General features: G+C 43.7%; 1 protein-coding gene across 3 annotated transcripts in view; it reads left to right on the top strand.

Moving 5' to 3' along the window:
- rabgap1l (RAB GTPase activating protein 1-like) overlaps nucleotides 1-23,525 on the top strand; it is a 489,306-nt gene that overhangs the window by 372,309 nt on the left and 93,472 nt on the right. For all 3 annotated transcript variants that reach the window (XM_060830051.1, XM_060830052.1, XM_060830055.1), the window contains 3 exons: nucleotides 2,932-3,006; nucleotides 8,130-8,255; nucleotides 11,203-11,346. In XM_060830051.1, the coding sequence (XP_060686034.1) occupies nucleotides 2,932-3,006; nucleotides 8,130-8,255; nucleotides 11,203-11,346 (345 nt within the window). The remainder of the gene's footprint in view (nucleotides 1-2,931; nucleotides 3,007-8,129; nucleotides 8,256-11,202; nucleotides 11,347-23,525) is intronic.

Below are 23,525 nucleotides of genomic sequence, written 5' to 3'. Positions count from 1 at the left end.
CTCTGATTATTAGGTGGTCTATAATACAATCCTAATAAGGTGATCATCCCTTTCTTATTTCTCAGTTCCACCCAAATAACTTCCCTGGATGTATTTCCGGGAATATCTTCCCTCAGCACAGCTGTAATGCTATCCCTTATCAAAAATGCCACTCCCCCTCCTTTCTTGCCTCCCTTTCTATCCTTCCTGTAGCATTTGTATCCTGGACCGTTAGGCTGCCAGTCCTGCCCATCCCTGAGCCATGTTTCTGTAATTGCTGTGATATCCCAGTCCCATGTTCCTAACCATGCCCTGAGTTCATCTGCCATCCCTGTTAGGCCCCTAACATTAAAATAAATGCAGTTTAATTTATTAGTCCTACCTTGTCCCTGCCTGCCCTGACTGTTTGACTCACTTCTGTTCTCAGCCGTACCAGTCTCAGATTGATTTCTTTCCTCATTATCTCCCTGGGTCGCACCCCCCCATCTTACTAGTTTAAATCCTCCCAAGCAGTTCTAGCAAATTTCCCTGCCAGTATATTAATCCCCTTCCAATTTAGGTGCAATCTGTCCTTCTTGTACAGGTCACTTCTACCCCAAAAGATATTCTAATGACCCAAAAATGTGAATCCTTCTCCCATACACCAGCTCCACAGCCATGCATTCATCTGCTCTATCCTCCACTCCTGCCCTCACTAGCTCATAGCACTGGGATTAATCCAGATATTACTACCCTTGAGGACCTCCTTTTTAAATTTCTGCCTAACTCTCTGTAATCTCTCTTCAGAATCTCAACCTTTCCCCTTCCTATATCGCTGGTACCAATGTGGACAATGACCTCTTGCTGGCCCCTCTCCCCCATGAGAACATTCTGCACCCTCTCTGAGACATCCTTGATCCTGGCACCAGGGAAACAACACACCATTCTGCTTTTTCTCTGCTGGCCACAGAAACATCTGTCTGTACCTCGGACTAGAGAATCCCCTAACGCAATTGATCTCTTGGAAGCCGACGTACCCCTCATTGCATTAGAGCCAGCCTCAATACCAGAAACTTGGCTGAACGTGCTACATTCCCTGAGAATTCATCACCCTCTACATTTTCCAAAACATCATACCTGTTTGAAATGGGTATATCCGCAAAAGACTCCTGTCCTCATTGCCTACCTCTCTTACCCTTCCTGGAGGTAACCCGTATTTGTGGCTGTATCTGAGACTTTCATCAACAGATGCCTAAGGGAAAGACAATGAAACGAGGACATACCGCAACCCAAAGGACTAGCCACACTACCATACATCAAGAGCATTTCCGAACTGACAGCCAGACTACTGCGACCACTAGGACTCATAACAGCACACAAACCAACAGCCACTCTCAGACAACAACTCACCAGAACGAAGGATCCGATACCCAGCATGAGCAAAACCAATGTATTGTACAAAATCCCATGCAAGGACTACACAAAACACTACATAGGACAAACAGGAAGACAGCTAACGATCCGCATCCATGAACACCAACTAGCCACGAAACGACACGACCAGCTATCCTTAGTAGCCACACACTCAGATGACAAGCAACATGAGTTCGACTGGTGCAACACTGCTATTATCGAACAAGCCAAACAGAGAACAGCCAGGGAATTCCTAGAGGCATGGCACTCATCCACATATTCAATCAATAAGCACATCGACCTGGACCCAATATACCAGCCACTGCAACGGACAGCTGGAACTGAGAACAGGAAGCGGCAGATACAAATCCCTATAAATGCCGGAGGAAACATCGCAGAAGCGCTTCACAGGAGGCTCCCAAGCACTGAGGATGTCACCTAGACAGGGACCGAAACGTCTGCAACACAAATTCCCAGCTCGGCGAACAGAACCATACAAAACAGTGATTGCTGCTCCTGGAATTTGAGGAAATCACCTCCAGCACCTAAAGTACCTCAAAAAAAAAGGAACAGCTCTTATAGCCAGAAATTTTTCCCGTCCTCCATCTTGGATTACCCAGAATCTAAATCCAGCATCAGTTTAAGGTCAGAGGAGAAAGAATAAATGGGAACCTGAGGGGCAACCTTTTTACATAGAGGATGGTATGCATATGGAATGAGCTGCCAGTGGAAGTAATTGAGGCGGGTACATTAACAACATTTGAAAGGCATTTGGACAAATACATGGATAGGAAAGAATAAGAAAGATTTGGGAGGAAGTGGGGACTGCAGATGCTGGAGATCAGTGTCAAAAAGTGTGGCACTGGAAAAGCAGAGCAGGTCAGGCAGCATCCAAGGAGCGGGAAAGTCGATGTTTTGGGCATAAGCGTAATTTTGGCAAAGTATAAGGAAAAATGGGGTTAGCGTGAGTGGACATTTTGGTAAACATGGATCAGTTTGGGCCAAAGTGTCTCTGTGCTGTCGCACTCTATGACTGTATATGACCATTGACTTCTGCAGCTGTGTGACACCTGTCCCTGGCACATGTAATCTTTGCCCAAGTACAGTCCGTGAGCACTTTAATATGTACAGCTTTCCCAACCAAGAGCCATCTTTTTACACACTTCCGAGAGAGGAAACATCTACATACACAATTGCAATCACATGCCAATTACTAATTCTTAATCATCTGCCTGCCTATTTAAATGTGTTTTTCAAAATAAAGTGTTTGTTTATTTCGACTAAAAATGCTACTGCAGGCTATAAATATTCACATTCTCTCCAGGTGTTAGAATTCTGGCGTTTTACTGACTTTCTTAGTGACCTGATTGAACAAAGTATCCTAACGTTGCCTGTCCTTTAAAAATCGTAAGAATCCAGGTTAAAAATGTGTAGAATTCTTTAAAACCGTGAGCTCACATGGGGATGGAGGTGGTGGGGACACATCTTTACAAGGTGGAGACAGTGCTTGTGGAGCTGATAACTGAGCCTTGATTTTCACTGCTGTTTCGTTCTCCGCAGGCGTACTCTGTGTATGACGAGGACATTGGCTATTGCCAGGGCCAGTCTTTCCTTGCTGCTGTACTTCTGCTGCATGTAAGTACATTGTTGTGCTTCAGAGAATTTCATGTCACCACATGCAATATGGCAGTCAGGGCTTCTGACCTTCATCCACCCCTTGTGGCAGTCACTTTCTGTGCACGTAGCTGGGCAGTAAACCAGTTAATGAGATTAATGAGGAAGAGCCAGGTTGGGTTTTGCAATAGTCCTGCGGCTCACACTATTACCCCTAGTAAGCGTCATGAGAGAAGGTAGGTGGCCGTCTGCCACAGGAACAGAAGGAACTCACGTGAAGGACCTCTACTTGGCAGTGAGATGCTATTCCTCAGGCTGTTGAAGCCAGGTAGGAGGTGAGCCCTTAGAGTTGGTAGCCACCTCCTTCTCTACCCCCCCCACTCCCCTCCCAACCACCAAGTTCCAGATTCTCAATCCCAAGCTGCTGCACATGAGCAGACTGTGATCCCCTACCCCTTGACTTCAGTTGGAAATATTGGTCCATGTGTACCACACGAACGAGAGGTTCTGGTACTTCAGAAAAACCTTCTCGGAAGCTCTCTATTGGAACTTGAAATGAGTACGGATTTTAAGAAGGAAGCAAGAGGCTGGCAGCAAAGGCAGCTCCATTAACCGTGACACATGATACAGGAACACAAGCAGGCTAATCTGGCTGTCAAACCCGCTCCCTCAGTCACTGAGATCATGGCAGATCTGATCATCTTCAACTCCACTTTTCTTGCCTTTTTCTGTAACCCCTGATTCCCTTACTCTTTCAAACTCTGTCCATCTCATCCTTGAATACACTTAATGACCCTCCTCGACATCCTTTTCTGGTAAAGAATTCCGCAGATTGACTGCCCTCAGCCGCTAAGACTGTCTGAGCTGCAGTCGCTGTTTTCAGGTTGAGGACTGTGGCAGTCAATTTGTGCACAGCAAGCTCTGACAAACAGAACTGTGATGACAACTAGGTCATGTGTTTCAGCGATGTGGATTGAGAGCTAAATGTAAATTGTTCGGGGCACCTGGGAGAACTGCCCTGCTGTTCTTTGAAATAATGCCATGGGTCTGTGTGCGTACCCTGGGAGGCAGACCGATGTTCATGTCTGATTGTGGGCAGCTCATTTCACAGAATTACCAAGTTGTTATACTGTAGATGGAAGCTGTTCAGCCCATCATGTATGCACTAGCAAACTGAATGAGCACCATGACTTAGTGCCATTCTCCTGCCTTTTCCAAAAATCCTGCACTTAAGTAAATTATCATCTGTTGCCCTCTTGAATGCCTTAATTGAACCTGCCTGCACCATCTTTCCAGGTAGGGAGCTCCAGAACCGAACCGCTCACAATGTGCTTCATTTGTAAGTTACCTTGTATTTTCACCCTCTGTTCTCACTTCTTTTATGGGAGGGAACCTCTTCTCCCAATCTACTCCATCCAGCCACCTCTTGATTCTGAAAACTGCTATTAAACCTGCTCTCAGCACATTTCTCTCCATGGAAAACAGTCCCATAGTCTCCAATAGTCTGATGCCCAGAACGGCACAGTACTGCAGCTGAAGTGTAACTGGTGTCTTATGATGGTTCAGACTAGCTTCCTTTCTGTTGTACTCTTTGTCCTTATTATTGAAGCCTAGGATAGTGTATGCTTTATTAATTATTAATTGAAGCACTGGCGTACCTGTCTTGTCGCCTTTAATGACTGAGGCAGATATCCAGCCAGGTCACTGTGCCCTGCATAGTTAGGATAGTGCCCATTATTAAGAATCTCTCTCCATATTCTTTCCACAAAAGTGCTGTTTACTATGCTTCCATGTTTTGTATCTTCCACAAATTTGGAAATTGTCCCCTGCACATCAAGAAATTCCCAGTCAGTGAAGGTAAACAGATCGGTCTCTAACTGCTGGATTTCTCCTTAGGAATTCTTTTCGAGTAATGTTTGTAATTCTCTAGTTCTCCATCAGTGCCTCTATGATTTCCACCCTTCAATATTAATGGCAAGGTCCTGGGGAGTGTTGCTGAGCAAAGAGTGCAGGTTCATAGCTCCTTGAAAGTAGAGTCACAGGTAGATAGGATCGTGAAGAAGGCGCTTGGTATGCTTTCCTTTGGATGTAAGTTTGCTAACTGAGCTGGAAGGTTCATTTTCAGATGTTTCATCACCATACTAGGTAACATCATCAGTGAGCCTCCGACGGTGTTAGTGACCCACTTTCTATTTATGTGTTTAGGTTTCCAAAACTCAAAACTCGCTATTGCTTTCCTTTATTGGTCAGAGTATTGGAGGTCATGTTGCAGCTGTACAGGACATTGGTTAGGCCACTGTTGGAGTATTGCGTACAGTTCTGGTCGCCTTCCTATTGGAAGGATGTTGTGAAACTTGAAAGGATTCAGAAAAGATTTACAAGAATGTTGCCAGGGTTGGAGGATTTGAGCTACAGGGAGAGGCTGGACCGGCTGGGGCTGTTTTCCCTGGAGCGCGGAGGCTGAGGAGTGCCCTTATAGAGGTGTATTAAATCATGAAGGGTATGGATAGGGTAGATAAAGAAAGTCTTTTCCCTGGGTAGGGTGAGTCCAGAACTAGACGGCATAGGTTTAGGGTGAGGGAAAAATTTAAAAGAGACCTAGGGGACAACCTTTTCATACAGAGAGTGCGTGTATGGAATGAGCTGCCAGAGGGAGTGGTGGAGCATTTAAAAGGCATCTGGATGGGAATATGAATAGAAATGGTTTAGAGGGATATGGGCCAAGTGCTGGCAAATGGGACGAGATTAGGTTAGGAAATCTGGTTGGTATGGGCGAGTTGGACTGAAGGGTCTGTTTCTGTGCTGTACATCTCTGTGACTCTATGACTCTAATATTCTTGGATCATTTGTTTCCAGTGCCCTATCATCTTTTAACTACCGGTGTCTATCCAATGCCCCTCCTTATCAATTTTAAACCTTTCCTTGTCAATCTTTACTGAACCCTTTCAAGTTTCACAAAATACTTCTGATAAGAAGGAGACCAGAATTGCACGCAGTATTCCAACAGCGGCCTAACTAATGTCCTGTACAGCCGCAACGTGGCCTCCCAACTCCTGTACTCAATACTATGACAAATAAAGAAAAGCATACCAAACGCTGCCTTCACTATCCTGTCTACCTGCGACTCCACTACCTTTGCTGTTTATGTGTTCTATAGAAGACATTGGGATTATTCTTTATATGAGCTGCCAATCTTTATTTTTAACCTCTCCTAGCTGCTCTTATTTGGTTTTCACTTCCCTTCTGAATCTTCTGCATTCATCTTGGCTCTCAATTCAATTTTTTACCTCATACCCGTCAGGTTTTTTTTCTTCCTCTATCTCCATTTACGTCCTGGGATCTCTGAATTTGTTTTTCCTACCTCCTCCTTTTGAGGGAATATACCTTAACTGTCCCTGAACCATCTCTTCGTTGAAGGTAACCCATTGCTCAGCTACTGTTTTTGTTGCCAATCTTCAGTTCCAACCTATCCAATCTTCAGTTCCAATCTGTCCAACCCAGCTCTCCTCTTTCCCTGCTGAACTCAGATTCCGGGTTGTCCTTTGTTCTTTCCTACTGTCATTTGTAAACTTTATAATTACAATGATTACAGTCCCCTATGTGCTTCCCCCACTGAACTTGATCAACTTGATCCACCTAATTCCCAAGAACCTGAGCAGTTCCTGTCTTTTTGTTGGACTGGGCGCACACTGTTGTAGAAAGTTCTTCTGAATACAATTTTGGAATGACCACTGAGCAATGTGATTGCACCATTTTTGTTCCTTAGCTTTTGCCAAATTGATTCTGTCCTTGTAACCTCTTTGACATCCGGTTTCTCCACCACTACACTGAACTCCATAACCAGTACTGCTATTGTTCTCCCTTTCATGTCTTTACTGAATACCTTGTGACCAGAATTATTTAACACCCATTCCCGCTGAGTCTTCAACCATGTCTCTGTAGCCATGATGTCATAATTTCACCTGGCAATCTGCCCCTGTACCTCAACAATCTTATTGACTACATGCTGTATGCTCACAAATATGTCATCCAGATTTAGATTTATTTCTTTCCTCCTTTTCCGCAACTTCACCTCTTAGTCTGCTCGATGTTATTGTCTTGGTATGTTGCCTGTGTCTTACCCTGTGTTCTTGTGCACCAGAGTGATACTTTCTAATCTGCTCTCCAGGTTCTCCAACCCCTTCCTCCTTTTCTCTGATTGAGTTAGTTTAAATCTCATGTCACCCAAAGCACTAGCCAAAACATGTCCCAGCTTTGTTCAGGTGCACCCTGTCCACCTTGTACCGATGCCATCATCCCCAGAGCCAATCTCAATTGTCGATGGAATCTAGAGGCCCATCGTATGCCATCTTTCCAACTGTGCATTCATCTGCCTTCTCTTTCTGTTTCATCTTTGGTAGTATTCTGCAGAGATACCCTGTGGAACCCCTGCTTTGCTTTCTTTGACTGTCTAGAGTTGCCCATTCCCTAGCTGCTTGCATTGCCTCTAACCTGCATGAATATGCTATCCACGCAGTTCTCTTCCAAGCAGATGTACCACATTGACACCACTGTAGCTGAAGATTTTACATCTGGTGATCCATCCTGCACATATGTCTGTCTTGATCATGTGAACTGTCCAAACCCCGCATTTGCCAGAGGATGGGCGTATCATACCTTAATCTTACTTTTGTAATGTTTCTTTTTGACTTATTTTTTCTAGTGATGGGTCATTTTATAAATTTACATTTTTGCAAAATTCCCTGACTTTGAAATGTAGTACCTAATAGCATCTACTCATAAAGCGACCTCTTCTTCTTCCCCTTCACTGAATGCCTGCTCAGCAAGCTTAAGTTCTTGCAATGAACCTGACCAAAAGCATCTTGCACCGAATTCTCAACTTCCCCAAGTATATGCTGTCTTATCTCACTCTGTTATGGTCTGACCATTTCTGACCATACCATACTCAGAGTGCCTGTGTAGACTTTGAGTTCAGTATCAGAATGAATCTTTAAATGTTTGGGTTCAGCTGAGACTGCTACCTCTGAGTAATAGTGAACATTGTTGGCTTCAGGGCTGATCAAAAATGTTAGTCTGATCTGTTCAGAGACCTTCTTTGGCTAATGAATGTCATCCTGACCTGTGGAATAAATACCTGTTCACAGATGCCGGAGGAGCAGGCATTTTGCGTCTTGGTGAAGATTATGTATGATTATGGTCTCCGGGAACTCTACAAGAACAACTTTGAGGATCTACATTGCAAATTTTACCAACTGGAGAGGCTACTCCAGGTAAGCACCAAGTGCCTTGTCTCACCAAAACTTGCTACCACACACAGATTGAGATGAACATTCTGTGAGTTTATTCAATGTTGTCTTGTATTTTTCCTTTGGAAATATTGCATTTCACTATATGTTTTTGTTCATTTGAATATGTATTCAATGGTTGTAATTGTCTGCAGCAATAGGTGGGCGGGTGTTGCAGGTTATAGATCCCTCTTGGAACATGGGTTACTTCATGTTCAATAATTTCAAAGTGTAGCAAGTGCAGTCACGTTGCCAGTCGTGAGTCAAGTATCAGCATGGGACACCTAGTTCTCTTCATTAGATTAGATTACTTACAGTGTGGAAACAGGCCCTTTGGCCCAACAAGTCCACACCGACCCGCCGAAGCGCAACCCACCCATACCCCTACATTTACCCCTTACCTAACACTACGGGCAATTTAGCATGGCCAATTCACCTGACCCGCACATCTTTGTGACTGTGGGAGGAAACCGGAGCACCCGGAGGAAACCCACGCAGACACGGGGAGAACGTGCAAACTCCACACAGTCAGTCGCCAGAGGCGGGAATTGAACCCAGGTCTCTGGTGCTGTGAGGCAGCAGTGCTAACCACTGTGCCACCGTGCCGCCCACAATCTACTTGAATAGGGTAGAATTAAATCTACTTGGTAGGGTAGAATTAGACTTGTTTGTATGTTTCTCCTGAAAGACAGTACCTTTACTCCCAATTGTGCCGTTCTCTCCCAGTCGCACATTGAATGGTCAGTCAAGATCATTGCTTATGTTTTTGTATGGGGCTTGGGCTTGAAATCACAACCTTCTAAATCAGAATTCAGATTCATCGTCGTCATCATTTCTACGATTGTTAAACTGAAACCAGAGTGCTTGGGTGGACATTTGAATTATTTATCAATATCTGAAAGGTCAGATTTCAGTCTGTTCATGGGAAATTAAAACTCTACACTGATTCTGAGTTTGCATGTATCAATGGAGTCTATTGAAGCAAGCAAGCAAGGAGGGCGTTGGTGTGTTTGTGTAGATCTGCGAAAGGGATTCAGTAGAATCTGTCACTGAGTAAATGGCCTATTACTGAAGCCAACCTGGTGAAAAGGCCTGGGTCAAAACCCTGAAGGGAAGTCTGGAAGTTGTAAAGCAGCCAGAAGTATCATCTATCCACATGAAACTGTTAGCATACACTGCCCTATATATATCACCTGTCACAGCTTCAGAGTGACAGATTCTGATCCACACCTGCAGATGCCTGTGCCAGTGTTTTCTCAAAAGATCGCTGTTGAAAAGAAGCAGCTGACAACGCAGTTTTGGATGAACTTGTGTACTCAAAAACTTAAAAGAAAATCCTGATTAATTTATGAAAGGCAAACTTTAGTCGCTCCATAGTGCTGAGCTTCTGTATTTATAATATAAATTATTATTCCTCTTTGGCATTTGATAGTACAAGATGAAAAGCTTCAACAGTGTATCTGTTTTCTTCAAAAATGCTGCAGTAACTCTGTACAAATACCATAGTTCCTGCAGATGGAATTAAATCTCTGCTGCTCATAACATTGGGATCAAGGTTAGAGTAGTGCTGGAAAAGCACAGCAGATCAGGCAGCATCCGAGGAGCAGGAAGATTGATGTTTCAGGCAAAAGCCCTTCATCAGCATTCCAACAGCTCTAACCTTGACTCCAATCTGCAGTATCCACTTTCACCTTGAGGATAACATTACCAATTGATGAAGGTTCCTATTTAATAAGGTGGTACTGGATCAACGTCCCGTTCATCGATTTCCAGAAATGTTTGGGTGACAGTGACACAAATGGGAATGCAGTGAAGTGTCCAACAGCAAACTACATCACTTGGAACCCTGAGCTTCTCATGCTGTCCTCAGTGTCACCCATTTCTGCACTCATGCAACCATACGGTTAGTGGTGTCGATGGTCGTCATGGATTTGGAGATGCCAGTGTTGGACTGGGGTGTGCAAAGTTAAAAATCACACAACACCAGGTTATAGTCCAACAGTTTTAATTAGAAGCACTAGCTTTCGGAGTGCTGCTCCTTCACAACCACCTGATGAAGGAGCAGCGCTCCAAAAGCTAGTGCTTCCAGTTAAACCTGTTGGACTGTAGTTTGGAGTTGTGTGATTTTTAACTTTGCAACCATACAATGTTTACAGCATACAAAGTGGCCATTCAGTCCATCAAACCTGTACTGACTGCCATGGCAACTCAGCTAGTCTCACTTTTCCATATAGTCCTGCATGGTTTTTTTTAAAAACTCTCCCTTACAAAAGCCATTATTGAATCTGCCTTTTTCACTCTGCCAGATTCTGTGCACCTAGATTCTAATCACTCACAATGGAAACAAAGGTTTTCCTTGTTTTCTCCTCTGTCTTTCATGCCAATCCCTTTAAGTCTGTATCCCATGTTTCTCGATCCTCCTCCTAATAGGACAGGTTCTCTCTATCTATACTGTCTTTCGTGATTTTGAACACATCCCTCAAAGGACAACAGCCCAGTGTTCCATTTGGATGATTGGCTGATGGTTTCTTGTCACATGTAGCCCTTGTTCCATTTACGCTGTGTGGGACCTGTGTGGGAACTGCCAGTGATGGTGTACTTATGATAGTTTAAATATCGTGCCTTTTCTCTATTGCAAAAATGGATTCTTAATGACGCACCTCATTACATAGTAACATTGGAGTGAGTGTGAACTGTCGGTATGGCCTCAATAATAAAAACTGAAAGAACTGTGGATGCTGTAAATCAGAAACAAAAATAGAAATAGCTGGAAAAGCTCAGTAGGTCTGGCAGCATCTGTGAAGAGAAATCAGAGTTAGTGTTTCGGCTCAGACCCTTACTTCTGTGTTTGTGTTGGCCTGTATAATGGTTGCCAGTTATTTTGAGAGTGGGTGTTGAAGGCAAACCCCTAATTCTTGTTTGGTATTTGCAGGAACGGTTACCTGACCTCCACAATCACTTCATGGATCTGAACTTGGAGGCACACATGTATGCTTCGCAGTGGTTCCTCACACTCTTCACTGTCAAGTTCCCACTCTGCATGGTCTTCCACATCATCGATCTGCTGCTCTCTGAGGTAAGAATACACACTTTTACTCTTTTCTTCACTCATTTATGCTGTCTCACATGCTCTTACACTCGACTGCACACATTCTCATTCTGTCACATTGTTTTTCCCTGGAGCGTCAAAGATCTTATAAAGGTTTATAAAGTCATGAGGGGCATGGATACGGTGAAGAAACAAGGTCTTTACCCTGGGGTGGGGAATTCCAAAACTGGAGGGCATAGGTTTAGGGTGAGAGAGAAACAATTTAAAAGGCCTTAGGGGCAACTTTGTCACGCAGAGGGTGGTGTGTGTGTGGAACGAGCTGCCAGGTGAAGTGGTGGAGGCTGGTACAATTACAATATTGAAAAGGCATTTGGATGGGTACATGAATAGGAAGGTTTTAGAGGGATATGGGCCAAGTGCTGGCAATTGGCAGTAGACTAGATTAGGATATCTGGTTGGACCAAAAGGTCTGTTTCCATGCTGTACATCTATGACTCTTATATTGTCACACACTCTTACACTCTTTGTACACACTTTTACAGGCTCTTACTCTCTGTCACATTCTCCTACACTCTATCACACAGTCTTACATATATTCACATACATCCTTACACCCAACGCACACTTAAACCTAATATGCACCCTGTCTCATACTGGGTAAAAACAAGGACTGCAGATGCTGGAAGCCAGAGTCTAGATCAGAGTGGTGCTGGAAAAGCATCCGAGAAGCAGGAAAATCAATGTTTCGGGCAAAAGCCCCTCATAAGGGATAGAGGCAGGGTGCCTACAGAGTGGAGAGATAAATGAGAGGAGGGTAGGGGTGGGGAGAAAGTAGCATAGATTACAATAGGTGAATGGAGGTGGAGATGGAGGTGATAGGTCAGAGAGAAGGGTGGGGGAAGGTAGCAAAGAGTACAATGGATGAATGGGGGTGGGGATGACGGTGATAGGTCAGAGAGGAGGGTGAAGTGGATAGGCGGATAGGAAGGTAGGCAGTAAGGCAGGTCATGAGGATGGTGCTGAACTGGAAGGTTGGAGCTGGGGTGAGGTGGGAGAAGGGGAAATGAGGAAACTGGTGAAATCCACATTGATGCCATGGCCCCTGTCTCATACTGTCATGTATACGAGATGCACACACTCTTACACATGCTTTTACATACTCACTTGCCTCCCTTTTAAACACAACATTCCCTCTTAGACGCAACACTCCCTCCTACACATAGAATGTACGTCCTTAAACTCAGAATGCCCCCTCTTACACATTCAGTGCACATTCTTACACAAGCTACATGCTGCTATACACAGCACAAGCTGTTACACACACAGTGCACCGTCTTAAACAAACAGCACATCATCTTAAAAACGCAATGCACATTCTTATGCAAGAATGAACAAAAGAGGAAGTCATGGAGAGGGTGCGAGTGTGGAAGAAATTAAACAACAAAGATGTCATAGAGCAAAAGGCAAAGGAAATAGTGTTGTCCCCACTGGAAAATTGTAGCAGGTTCAGGACAGAGATACAAGCATGCGAACAAGGTGATGAATAGAAATAACAAATGACCACAAACTCAGTATCCATCAGTCCATAAATAGGAACTGCTCCATCTTTCAATAGGATCATGGCTGATCTGACATTTCTCATGTCCACTTTTACCCCCTTTCCTGTAACCCATGTTTCCTCAACTGATGAAAAATCTAACTCAGCCTTAAATATATACAGGACTCTGCTTCCACAGTTCTCTGTGGCAAGGAGTTCCAAAGAGCCTCCAGCCTCTGAGAAAATAAATTCCTCCTAATCTCAGACTTAAGCTGATGCCCCTTTGTTCTGAGAATATGTCCTCTGGTCCGAGGCTCACTCCTGAGCCAATTCCAGAGCAAACTATACGGTAAATGGAAAAGCCCTGGGGAAAATTAATGTACAGAGAGATCTGGGTGTTCAGGTCCATTGTACCCTGAAGCTGGCAACGCAGGTGGATAGATTGGTCAAGAAGGCATATGGCATGCTTTCCTTCATTAGACGGGGTATTGAGTACAAGAGTTGGCAGGTCATGTTACAGTTGTATAGGACTTTGGTTTGGCCACATTTGGAATACTGCGTACAGTCCTGGCCGCCACATTATTAAAAGGATGTGGATGCTTTGGAGAGGGTGCAGAGGGGGTTCACCAGGATGTTGTCATAGAGATGTACAACATGGAAACGGACCCTTCGGTCTAACCCGTCCATGCCGAACAGATATCCCAACCCAATCTAGTCCCACCTGCCAGCACCCGGCCCATATCCCTCCAAACACTTCCTATTCATATACCCATCCAAATGCCTCTTAAATGTTGCAATTATACCAGCCTCCACCACTTCCTCTGGCAGCTCATTCCATACACGTACCACCCACTGCATGAAAACGTTACCCCTTAGGTCTCTTTCCGATAGGAAGGAGACCAGAATTGCACGCAATATTCCAACAGTGGCCTAACCAATCTGCTATGGACGGTGCTAGCTATTAAGAGAAGTTGAGTAGATTAAGATTATTTTCAATAGAAAGACAGATGTTGAGGGGGGACCTGATTGAGGTTTACAAAATCATAACAGGTATAGGCAGAGTGGCTAGCAAGAAGCTTTTTCCCAGAGTGGCGGATTCAATTACTAAAAATCATGAGTTCAAGGTGAGAGAGGAAGAGCTTAAGAGAAACATGCGTGGAATGTTTTTTACGCAGAGGTTGATGGGTGCCTGGAATGCGTTGCCAGCAGAGTTGGTAGAGGCAGGCACAATAGCATCATTTAAGATGTATCTAAACATGAATGAGCAGGGAGCAGAGAGATAGAAATCCTTAGAAAATGGGCGACAGGTTTAGATAGAGGATCTGGATCAGCACAGGTTTGGAGGGCCAGAGGTCCTGTTCTCGTGTTGTAATTTTCTTTGTTCTTTGAGGGGAACTGACTGTCAGCCTTTATCCTATTAAGCTGCATAAGAGTCCTTTATGTTTCAATGAGATCACCTGTCATTTTATATTTGCATATTTTAGATTAGATTACTTACAGTGTGGAAACAGGCCCTTCGGCCCAACAAGTCCACACCGACCCGCCGAAGCGACAACCCACCCATACCCCTACATATACCCCTTACCTAACACTACGGGCAATTTAGCATGGCCAGTTCACCTGACCCGCACATCTTTGGACTGTGGGAGGAAACCGGAGCACCTGGAGGAAACCCACGCAGACACGGGGAGAACGTGCAAACTCCACACAGTCAGTCGCCTGAGGCGGGAATTGAACCCAGGTCCCTGGCACTGTGAGGCAGCAGTGCTAACCACTGTGCCACCGTGCCGCCCCAATGAGTGGAATCCCAACCTATTTAGCCTTGGCTCATAGGACTGTCCTTCCATATTGAGGGTCATCCGAGTGAACCTTCGCTGAAATGTGGGTTCAAAATTGGCTCAGTTGTAGGAGGCAGAGGGTCATGATAGAAGGCTGCTTTAATGACCAGAAGCCAATGTCCTAAGGCATACATAGGGGTCTGTGCTGAGTTCCCTATTTGTCATTTATATGAGATAGATCACTGTGTAGGGGTTGGATTAGTAAGTTTGCAAATGACGCAAAGATTGGTCAGGTGGTTAACAGTGACATTGAGTGTCTTGGGCTACAGGAAGATATAAACAGGATGGCCAAATGAGCAGGTAAGTGGCAGAGGAAATTTAACCCTGGAAAGTATGAGATGATACATTTTTAAAATAGCAATTTGACAATAAATGAATGGCGTGACTTTAGGAATTCTGTGGAACTAAGGTACCTTGAATTGTTTGTCCATACAAAACTTTGGGCGGCATGGTGGCTCAGTGGTTAGCACTGCTACCTCACAGCACCAGGGACCCGGGTTTGATTCCGGCCTCGGGCGACTGACTGTGTGGAGTTTGTACATTCTCCCCGTGTCTGCGTGGGTTTCCTCCGGTTGTTACAGTTTCCTTCCACTGTCCAAAGGTGTGCAGGTTAGGTGAATTGGCCATGCTAAATTGTTCATAGTGTTAGGTGTATTAGTCAGGGATAAATGTAGGGTCGGGGAATGGGTCTGGGTGGGCTATTCTTCAGAGGGTCAGTGTGGACTTGTTGGGCCAAAGGGCCTGTTTCCATACTGTAGGGAATCTAATCCAATCTGTGAAGGCAAAAGGGCATGTTAGTAGGGTGGTGTAAAGGCATATAGGACACTTGCCTTAATTAATCAAGTCATAGATTACAAAAACAGGGAATTCATTTGGAGTTGTTTAGAAATTTTGTGAGACCATAGCTGGAGTACTGTGTGCAGGATGTGATTGCAAAGGAGATTCACCGGGTTGCTGTCAGGATGATGGAGAAATTTAAATTATGAGGAAAGGTTGGACAGGCTTAGATTGTTTTTGTTGGAGTAGAGAAGACTGGGGGAATGATCCGATTGAAATGTACCAGATCATGAAGGGTATATACAGAGATGATAAGGAGCGGCTGTTCCCCTCAGTTCAGTCACAAGGAGACACAGGTTCAAGATTAGATTAGACTTACAGTGTGGAAACAGGCCCTTCGGCCCAACAAGTCCACACCGACCCGCCGAAGCGCAACCCACCCATACCCCTACATATACCCCTTACCTAACACTACGGGCAATTTAGCATGGCCAATTCACCTGACCCGCACATCTTTGGACTGTGGGAGGAAACCGGAGCACCCGGAGGAAACCCACACAGACACGGGGAGAATGTGCAAACTCCACACAGTCAGTCGCCTGAGGCAGGAATCGAACCCAGGTCCCTGGCGCTGTGAGGCAGCAGTGCTAACCACTGTGCCACCGTGCCACCCCCAAATAAAAATTGATTTTGATTTTTTTGATCTTTGAGAAGATCTTTGCCTTCTCACTCTCCATGATACTGGAGGATTGGAAAGAGGCTAATGTTGTTCCTCTTTTCAAGAAGGGTAATAGGGAAATCCCTGGCAATTACAGACCAGTCAGTCTTACATCTGAGGGATAGGATTTATGACTATTTGGAAAAGCATAGCGTGATTAAAGGCAGTCAGCATGGCTTTGTGAGGGGCATGCCTCACAAATCTTATTGATTTCTTTGAGGAGGTGACAAGACAGGTCAACGACGGTCGAGCAATGGATGTGGTGTATGTGGACTTCAGCAAGGCATTTGATAAAGTTCCGAGGAGAAAGTGAGGTCTGCAGATGCTGGAGATCAGAGCTGAAAATGTGTTGCTGGAAAAGCGCAGCAGGTCAGGCAGCATCCAAGGAACAGGAAATTCGACGTTTCGGGCATAAGATTTCCTGATGAAGGGCTTATGCCCGAAACGTCGAATTTCCTGTTCCTTGGATGCTGCCTGACCTGCGCTTTTCCAGCAACACAGTTTCAGATTTGATAAAGTTCCCCATGGTAGGCTCATTCATAAAGTCAGGAAGTATGGGATACAGGAAGATTTGGCTATCTGGATTCAGAATTGGTTGGCTGACAGAAGGCAGAGAGTGGTTATAGATGGAAAGTATTCTGCCGGGAGATCAGTGTTGAGTGGTGTTCTTGGGCCTCTGCTCTTTGTAGTTTTTATAAATGACTTGGATGAGGAGGTTGAGGGGTGGGTTAGTAAAGTTGCAGATGACACAAAGGTTGGAGGTGCCATCAATAGTGTCAAGGGCTATTGCAGGCTGCAGTGCGACATGGACAGGATGCAGAACTGGGCTGAGAAATGGCAGATGGAGTTCAGATGTGAGTGATGCATTTTGGAAGATCGAACTTGAATGCTGAATATAGGATTAAAGTCAGGATTCTTGGCAGTGTGATGGAACAGAGGGATCTTGGTGTTCAAGTACATAGATCCCTCAAAGTTGCCACCCAAGTGGATAGGGTTGTTAAAAAAGCATGTGGCGTTTTGACTTTCATTAACGGGGGGATTGAGTTTAACAGCCGCAAGGTTTTGCTGCAGCTCTACAAGTCCCTGGTGAGACCACACTTAGAATGTTGTGTCCAGTTCTGGTCGCCCTACTATAGGAAAGATACAGGGGCTTTGGAGAGGGTGCAAAGAAGGTTTATCAGGATGCTGCCTGGACTGGAGGGTTTACCTTATGAAGAGAGGTTGGAAAGAAGGAGGAAGAGAGGTGGCCTGGTTGAGGTGTACAAGATAATGAGAGGTATGGATAAAATCAATAGCCAGAGACTTGACCCCAGGGCAGGATTGACTGGCATGAGGGGTCATAGTTTTAAGATACGAGGAGAAAGATATAGAGGGTACATCAGAGGAAGGTTCTTTACGCAGAGAGTTGTGAATGCATGGAATGCTTTGCCAGCAGTGGTAGTGCAAGCAGAGTCATTAGGGATATTTAAGCGACTGCTGGACATGCATTTGGATAGCAGTGAATTGAAGGGTGCATAGGTTGTTACTTTATTTTCCATTAGGATTAATCTTCGGCACAACATTGTGGGCCAAAGGCATGTTCTGTGCTGTACTTTTCTATGTTCTATGCACAAACTTACTAACTATACCTCCTATGTTCACATCCAACTCCTTTATATAAATGACGTAAAATAGTGGACTCAGCACCGATCCTTGTGGCTATCCGCTGGTCACAGGCCTCCGGTCTGACAGACAACCCTCCATCATCACCCTCTGGCTTCTACCTTTGAGGCAGTTCTGTATCCAAATGGCTAGTTTCCTTGTATTCCATAAGAGCTAACCTTGCTAACCAGTCTTCCATGGGGAACCTTGTCAAATGCCTTACTGAAGTCCACATAGATCACGTTTACTGCTCTATCCTCATCAATCCTCTCTGTTATTTCTTCAAAAAACTCAACCAAGTTTGTGAGAAATGATTTTCCATGCACAAAGCCATGTTGACTATCCCTAATCAGTCCTTGCATTTCCAAATCATGTACATCCTTTCCCTCAGGATTCACACCAACAATTTGGCCACCACCGACGTCAGGCTCACTGGTCTATAGTTCCCTGGCTTTTCCTTACCACCTTTCTTAAATAGTCATATCACGTTAGCCAACCTCCAGTCTTCTGGCACCTAACCTGTGACTATCGATGATACAAATATCTCAGCAAGAGGACCAGCAATCACTTCTCTAGCTTCCCACAGAATTCTAGAGTATGCCTGATCAGGTCCTAGGGATTTATCCACTTAGTACTTGAGGTTTTTTTAAAAATTTAATCAAGAGACAAATTTCAATAAAATATATAATCAAAGAAGAACCCACTCTACTCACTACTGTAGACTTACAGCAAGGTTACACGTTAAAAACTATGCACTTATCTGTTCTTATGCTGTGAGCTCTCCCACACAGGTTCCTCCGAGATCAGTTGTAAATTTCACTGTTTAAGTTTTCCTAGACATACTCCCATGAGCAGAGATACATGAATTCAAACAGCAAAGGCAATAAACTGCACAGATTCACTGCTGTGACAGTTCAGATTCTCTCACTCTCTCTCCTTCACTGACCATGTGCTGCCTTCTCTCTTTTAAAAGTACCATTGTTTTGACTTTTTTTCACCAAAGTTGCATAACAATGCAACGGCAACTAAAACAGTCATTGCTGCTCCTGGAATTCGAGGAAATCATCTCCAACACCTAAAATACCTCAAAAAAGGAGCAGCTCTTACAGCCACCATTTTTTTCCTGTCCTCCATCAGCACTTTCAGCACCAAAAAGCTTCACAATCATCAGGATGAATGATATCATTGTCTGGATCCTTCGCAGTTAATGATAGCACATCATCTGCTTCTTCAACCATTTCATCCCACAGATGATTGTGCTCTTTACTGTTCAATTCATTCAAAATGCCACATTTCTTGAATGATTTGGAAATAGTGTCAGCTTTTATTTCCTTCCAAGAATCAACGCTCCATTGACAGATCAGTGGCAGTGATTGAGCCCTCATATTGCCTCCTTTCAAGTTTGCAAATTCTCCATCATGCCATCAGTTATTCCACTTCATTCTCATCACAATAAATGTGAGGCATTGCACTTTGGAAAGGCAAATCAGGGCAGGACTTACACACTTAATGGGAAGGTCCTAGGGATTGTTGATGAACAAAGAGACCTTGGAGTGCAGGTTCATAGTTCATTGAAAGTGGAGTCGCAGGTAGAAAGGATAGTGAAAAAGGCTTTTGGTTTGCTTTCCTTTATTGGTCAGAACATCGAGTATAGGAGTTGGGAGGTCGTGCTCCAGCTGTAGAGGATACTGGTTAGGCCACTTTTGGAATATTCTGGTCTTCCTCCTAACAACGATGTTGTGAAACTTGAAAGGGTTCAGAAAAGATTTACAAGGATGTTGCCAAGGTTGGAGGGTTTGAGCTATTGACAGGGGCTGAAAATGCTGGGATTGTTTTCCCAGGAACATTGGAGGCTGAGGAGTGACCTTACAGAGAATTGTAAAATCATCAGGGGCATCGATAAGGTAAATAGAAAAGGTATTTTCATTGGGCTGGGGGAGTCCAAAACTAGAAAGCAGAGGTTTAGGGTGAGAGGGTAAAGATATAAAAGAGATTTAAGAGGCATGTTTGCACACAGAGGGTGGTGCATGCATGAAATGAGCTGCCAGAGGAAGTGGTGGAGGCTGGTACAATTACAACATTTAAAATGCATCTGGATGGGTATATGAATAGGAAGGATTTCACGGAGTATGGGCCAAGTGTTGGCAATTGGGACAATTAATTTAGGATATCTGGTTCGCATGGATGAGTTGGACTGAAGGGTCTGTTTCCCTGCTGAACATCTCTATGACTGTATGTCCTTGAATAGCTTATTGATACCACTATGGTTTGGTTGCAAATCACTTGTAAGTCCACCGGGAATTACAGCTATGTCAGTGTTGTGTGATTGGATGTTATCAACAACATTCTTTACGAGATGTGATCTAAACTGGTCCCAGATGAGCAAATACTTCTCCTTGCGTAGTCCCACAGGTCATAAATTCCTTTAAACTTCCTTTATGCATTTTCTACATCCACCTTTATCCAGCCTTGTAAATGCACATGGATGTCAATTCCTTTTGAAACTTTCTCCGTTGGCATAATTTTTCACTTAAAAACAGCCATCGGTTTGAACTTGTATGCCATCAGCCGTACAGAATGACCTGAAGTAAACCTACTTTTCTCATGGCCAGTGGTTCTCAACAATCCTGTTTATTTTCTCCTTTTTGGTTCACAGTTTGATTCTCCAGCATGTCGAGAGTAAGAGACATTTCCTCCATATTTCTAATGCACGATAATTCGTGGCCTTCCTTCTGCCTACTTCTGATTACAAACTGCTGAAACTGTAGTATCTTCTAGTAGTCGGCCTTTGTGCAATCTGAGCTCTCTGCTGAAGTACTAAGTCATCCCCTCTCATGAACCTTGTGAGCCGTCCCACACTTGACTTAAAATCCAAAATTCCATCCTGCTTTGATTCATTTCGTGCATGAATTTGGATGGCTTCAGGACTAACACATTTTCCATTTTGATGATTTTCAAGTACCCACTCAGGAAGTTCTTCTCCAATTGTGGCCACTTGTTAGGTTGACCTCTGTTGGCACACTTTAGTTTTACCATTGTCTGAAGTTGCTTCAAATCTTCCTCCAGTCTCTCACAAGTTTTTTCGATACACAAGATTCTCTTGCTGTGACATAGTTGTTTGTCTTCTCTGCAACTTCAATAACTTTGAGTTTAAATGTGGAACTTAAATTAAAACATGATGTTTTTGTCTTTTCCGGAGGGTATTTTTACACAAAATGGTGAAGAAATTTCAAAACCTCAACTAGGTATATGATTACGTTCTATAAGGTTGGTTGTCACCTGACTCCTTTGCGTCAGATTGGTGCGAATTGGACATCAAATCACATATTAGCACAAAAACATTCATTTCCTTATCGTAACATTTATGTATAGGGTATTACCTTGACTCACAAATGTTGATCTGTTATCTGTGAAGAACTAGGGTCAACTTTTACATGAGAGAAATGGAAAATTTCAGATCTTTGGCCAAAAATAGGGGGTCAACTGTTACGTGAGATCACTTATTACTCAGGTATATATAGTAATAAGTCATATGGAATCATGAACTTTGTAAATAGTGGTATGGAGTACAATAGAATGTGATAAGCCTTTATGAAACACTGGTTCAGCATCAACTTCAATACCAATTCTAGGCACGATGCTTCAAGAAGGTGTCAGTTTTGGGCCTGCAACTGTACACGATATAGATAAATGATTGGGCAGAGGAGACTGAGTGTAATGTATCCAAGTTTGCTCCTGACACTAAATTGAGTAGAAAGGCAAACTGTGCAGAGGATTTGGAGGATCTGCAGAGAGATTTCGATAGGTTAAGTAAGTGGGCAAGGGTCTGGCAGATGGACAACAATGTCGGTAAATGTGAGGTTATCCACATTGGAAGTAAAAGTAGTGGGTCAGAGTATTATTTAAATGGTGAAGAATTGCAGCATGCTGTTGTGCAGAAGGACTTAGTGACATGAATTGCTAAAAGTTGATTTGTAGGTGCAACAGCTGATCAGGAAGGCAAATGGAATATTGGCTCTCATTGCGGGAGGGATTGAATTTAAGAGCAGCGAGGTTCTATTGCAATTGTACCAGATGTTGGTGAGGTCGCACCTGAGTATTGTGCGCTGTTCTTGTCTCCTTACTTGAGGAAGGATATCCTGGCTTTGGAGGAGGTTCACCAGTTTGATACTGGAGATGAAGGGGTTAACCCTGTGAGGAGAGGTTGTGCCGCCTGGGACTCTACTTGCTAGAATTTAGAAGAATGAGAGGGGATCTTATAGAGACATATAAAATTCTGAAAGGGATAGATAAGATGGAGGCAGGCAAGTTATTTCTGCTGATGGGGAGACTAGGACTAGGGGACATGGCGTCAAGATTAGGGTGAGTAGATTTAAGACAGAGATGATGTGGAACTACTTTTTGCAGAGAGTAGTGAATCTATGGAATTCTCTGCTCAAGGAGGCTTCATGAAATATATTCAAGTCACAGTTTTGCATGTTTGGAGAATTAAGGAATTGTGGGATAATGCAGGTAGGAGGAGCTGAGACGATGGGTAGATCAGCCATGATCTTAATGAAAGACAGAGCAGGTTCGACGGGCCAAATAGCTTACTTCTGCTTTTATTACTATAAAAGTAAGAATGTGAAGGTGTAGAGAAAACTCACAAGAATGATTTCAGGATTGAGGGACTTCAGTGATATACCAGAGATGCTCCAGGCTGTATTCTTTGGGGGAGAAGCATGAGATGAAGTCTGAGTAAGGTTGAAATGAGGAGGAATCTGGACAGAATAGATATGGAGAAATTGTTCCCATCAGTGGAAGGATTAAGAACTCAAAGACACTGATTTATTGAGATTGGCAAAAGTAGCAGTGATGCAATGAGGAAAAATGCTATAAGTAGCGTGTGGTTGGGATCTGGAATGCATTTTCTGAGAGTGTGGTGAAGACAGATTCAATTACAGCTTTCAAAAAGTATTTGGATGATTATCTGAAGAGGCAAGAAATTGTCGAGCTGTGGTGAAAATTCGAGTGATGACGTGGAACTGACTGAGTTGCTCTCACAGAGAGCTGCCTCAGACCTGAATGGCCTCCTCCTGTTTTGTATCCATTATTTGATTCTTTATATGAAATGAATGAAGTTTAGTCTCGGGAATGATCAGAACAGAAGCAATAACTTTTTCACTTAGTTATTTTGTTGCACCATGTGTTGAAATTCTGCCTGTTCAGTACTCTGAGGTGTTTATGCTTGTTTATTCAATTCCTTAACTATGTGCTGAATTATACTGGCATTAGGTTAATTGGATAAGTGGATGGTGTGACTTGTCATTAAACAGGAGGTGTGAATAGCTGCTCTCTGATTGGCTGTGTATTTCACCCCTCTGACTGTTGTGTAAATTAAGAATGTATCTGAGCTGAGCTGTGAGTTGGAAGTGTATGGAGTTCACACTCAACTAGAGGTACTATTGGGCAGGAGTTTACTTTTCTGTAGTATTTGTAAGTAATCTGAGTTTGGTTGTTTGTAAGTAACCAATGAGTAGATCAATGAGTTAATCAGCTATGTTTTGCATTGCAAGGTGAGGAATCTTCATGAGGTGTTGGGTTTATATCTGTAACTCTTTCATGAATGTCAGCCCCTCTGCACTATGTATCAAAAAACAGGGTTTCTGTCCCTTTTTTAAGAAGACAAAAAGGTCTGGTAACATATCTAGAATGT

The sequence above is a fragment of the Hemiscyllium ocellatum genome, chromosome 9, assembly GCF_020745735.1.
Source record: "Hemiscyllium ocellatum isolate sHemOce1 chromosome 9, sHemOce1.pat.X.cur, whole genome shotgun sequence".
NCBI lineage: Eukaryota > Metazoa > Chordata > Chondrichthyes > Orectolobiformes > Hemiscylliidae > Hemiscyllium > Hemiscyllium ocellatum.
This window is presented reverse-complemented; position numbering and strand designations above follow the sequence as displayed.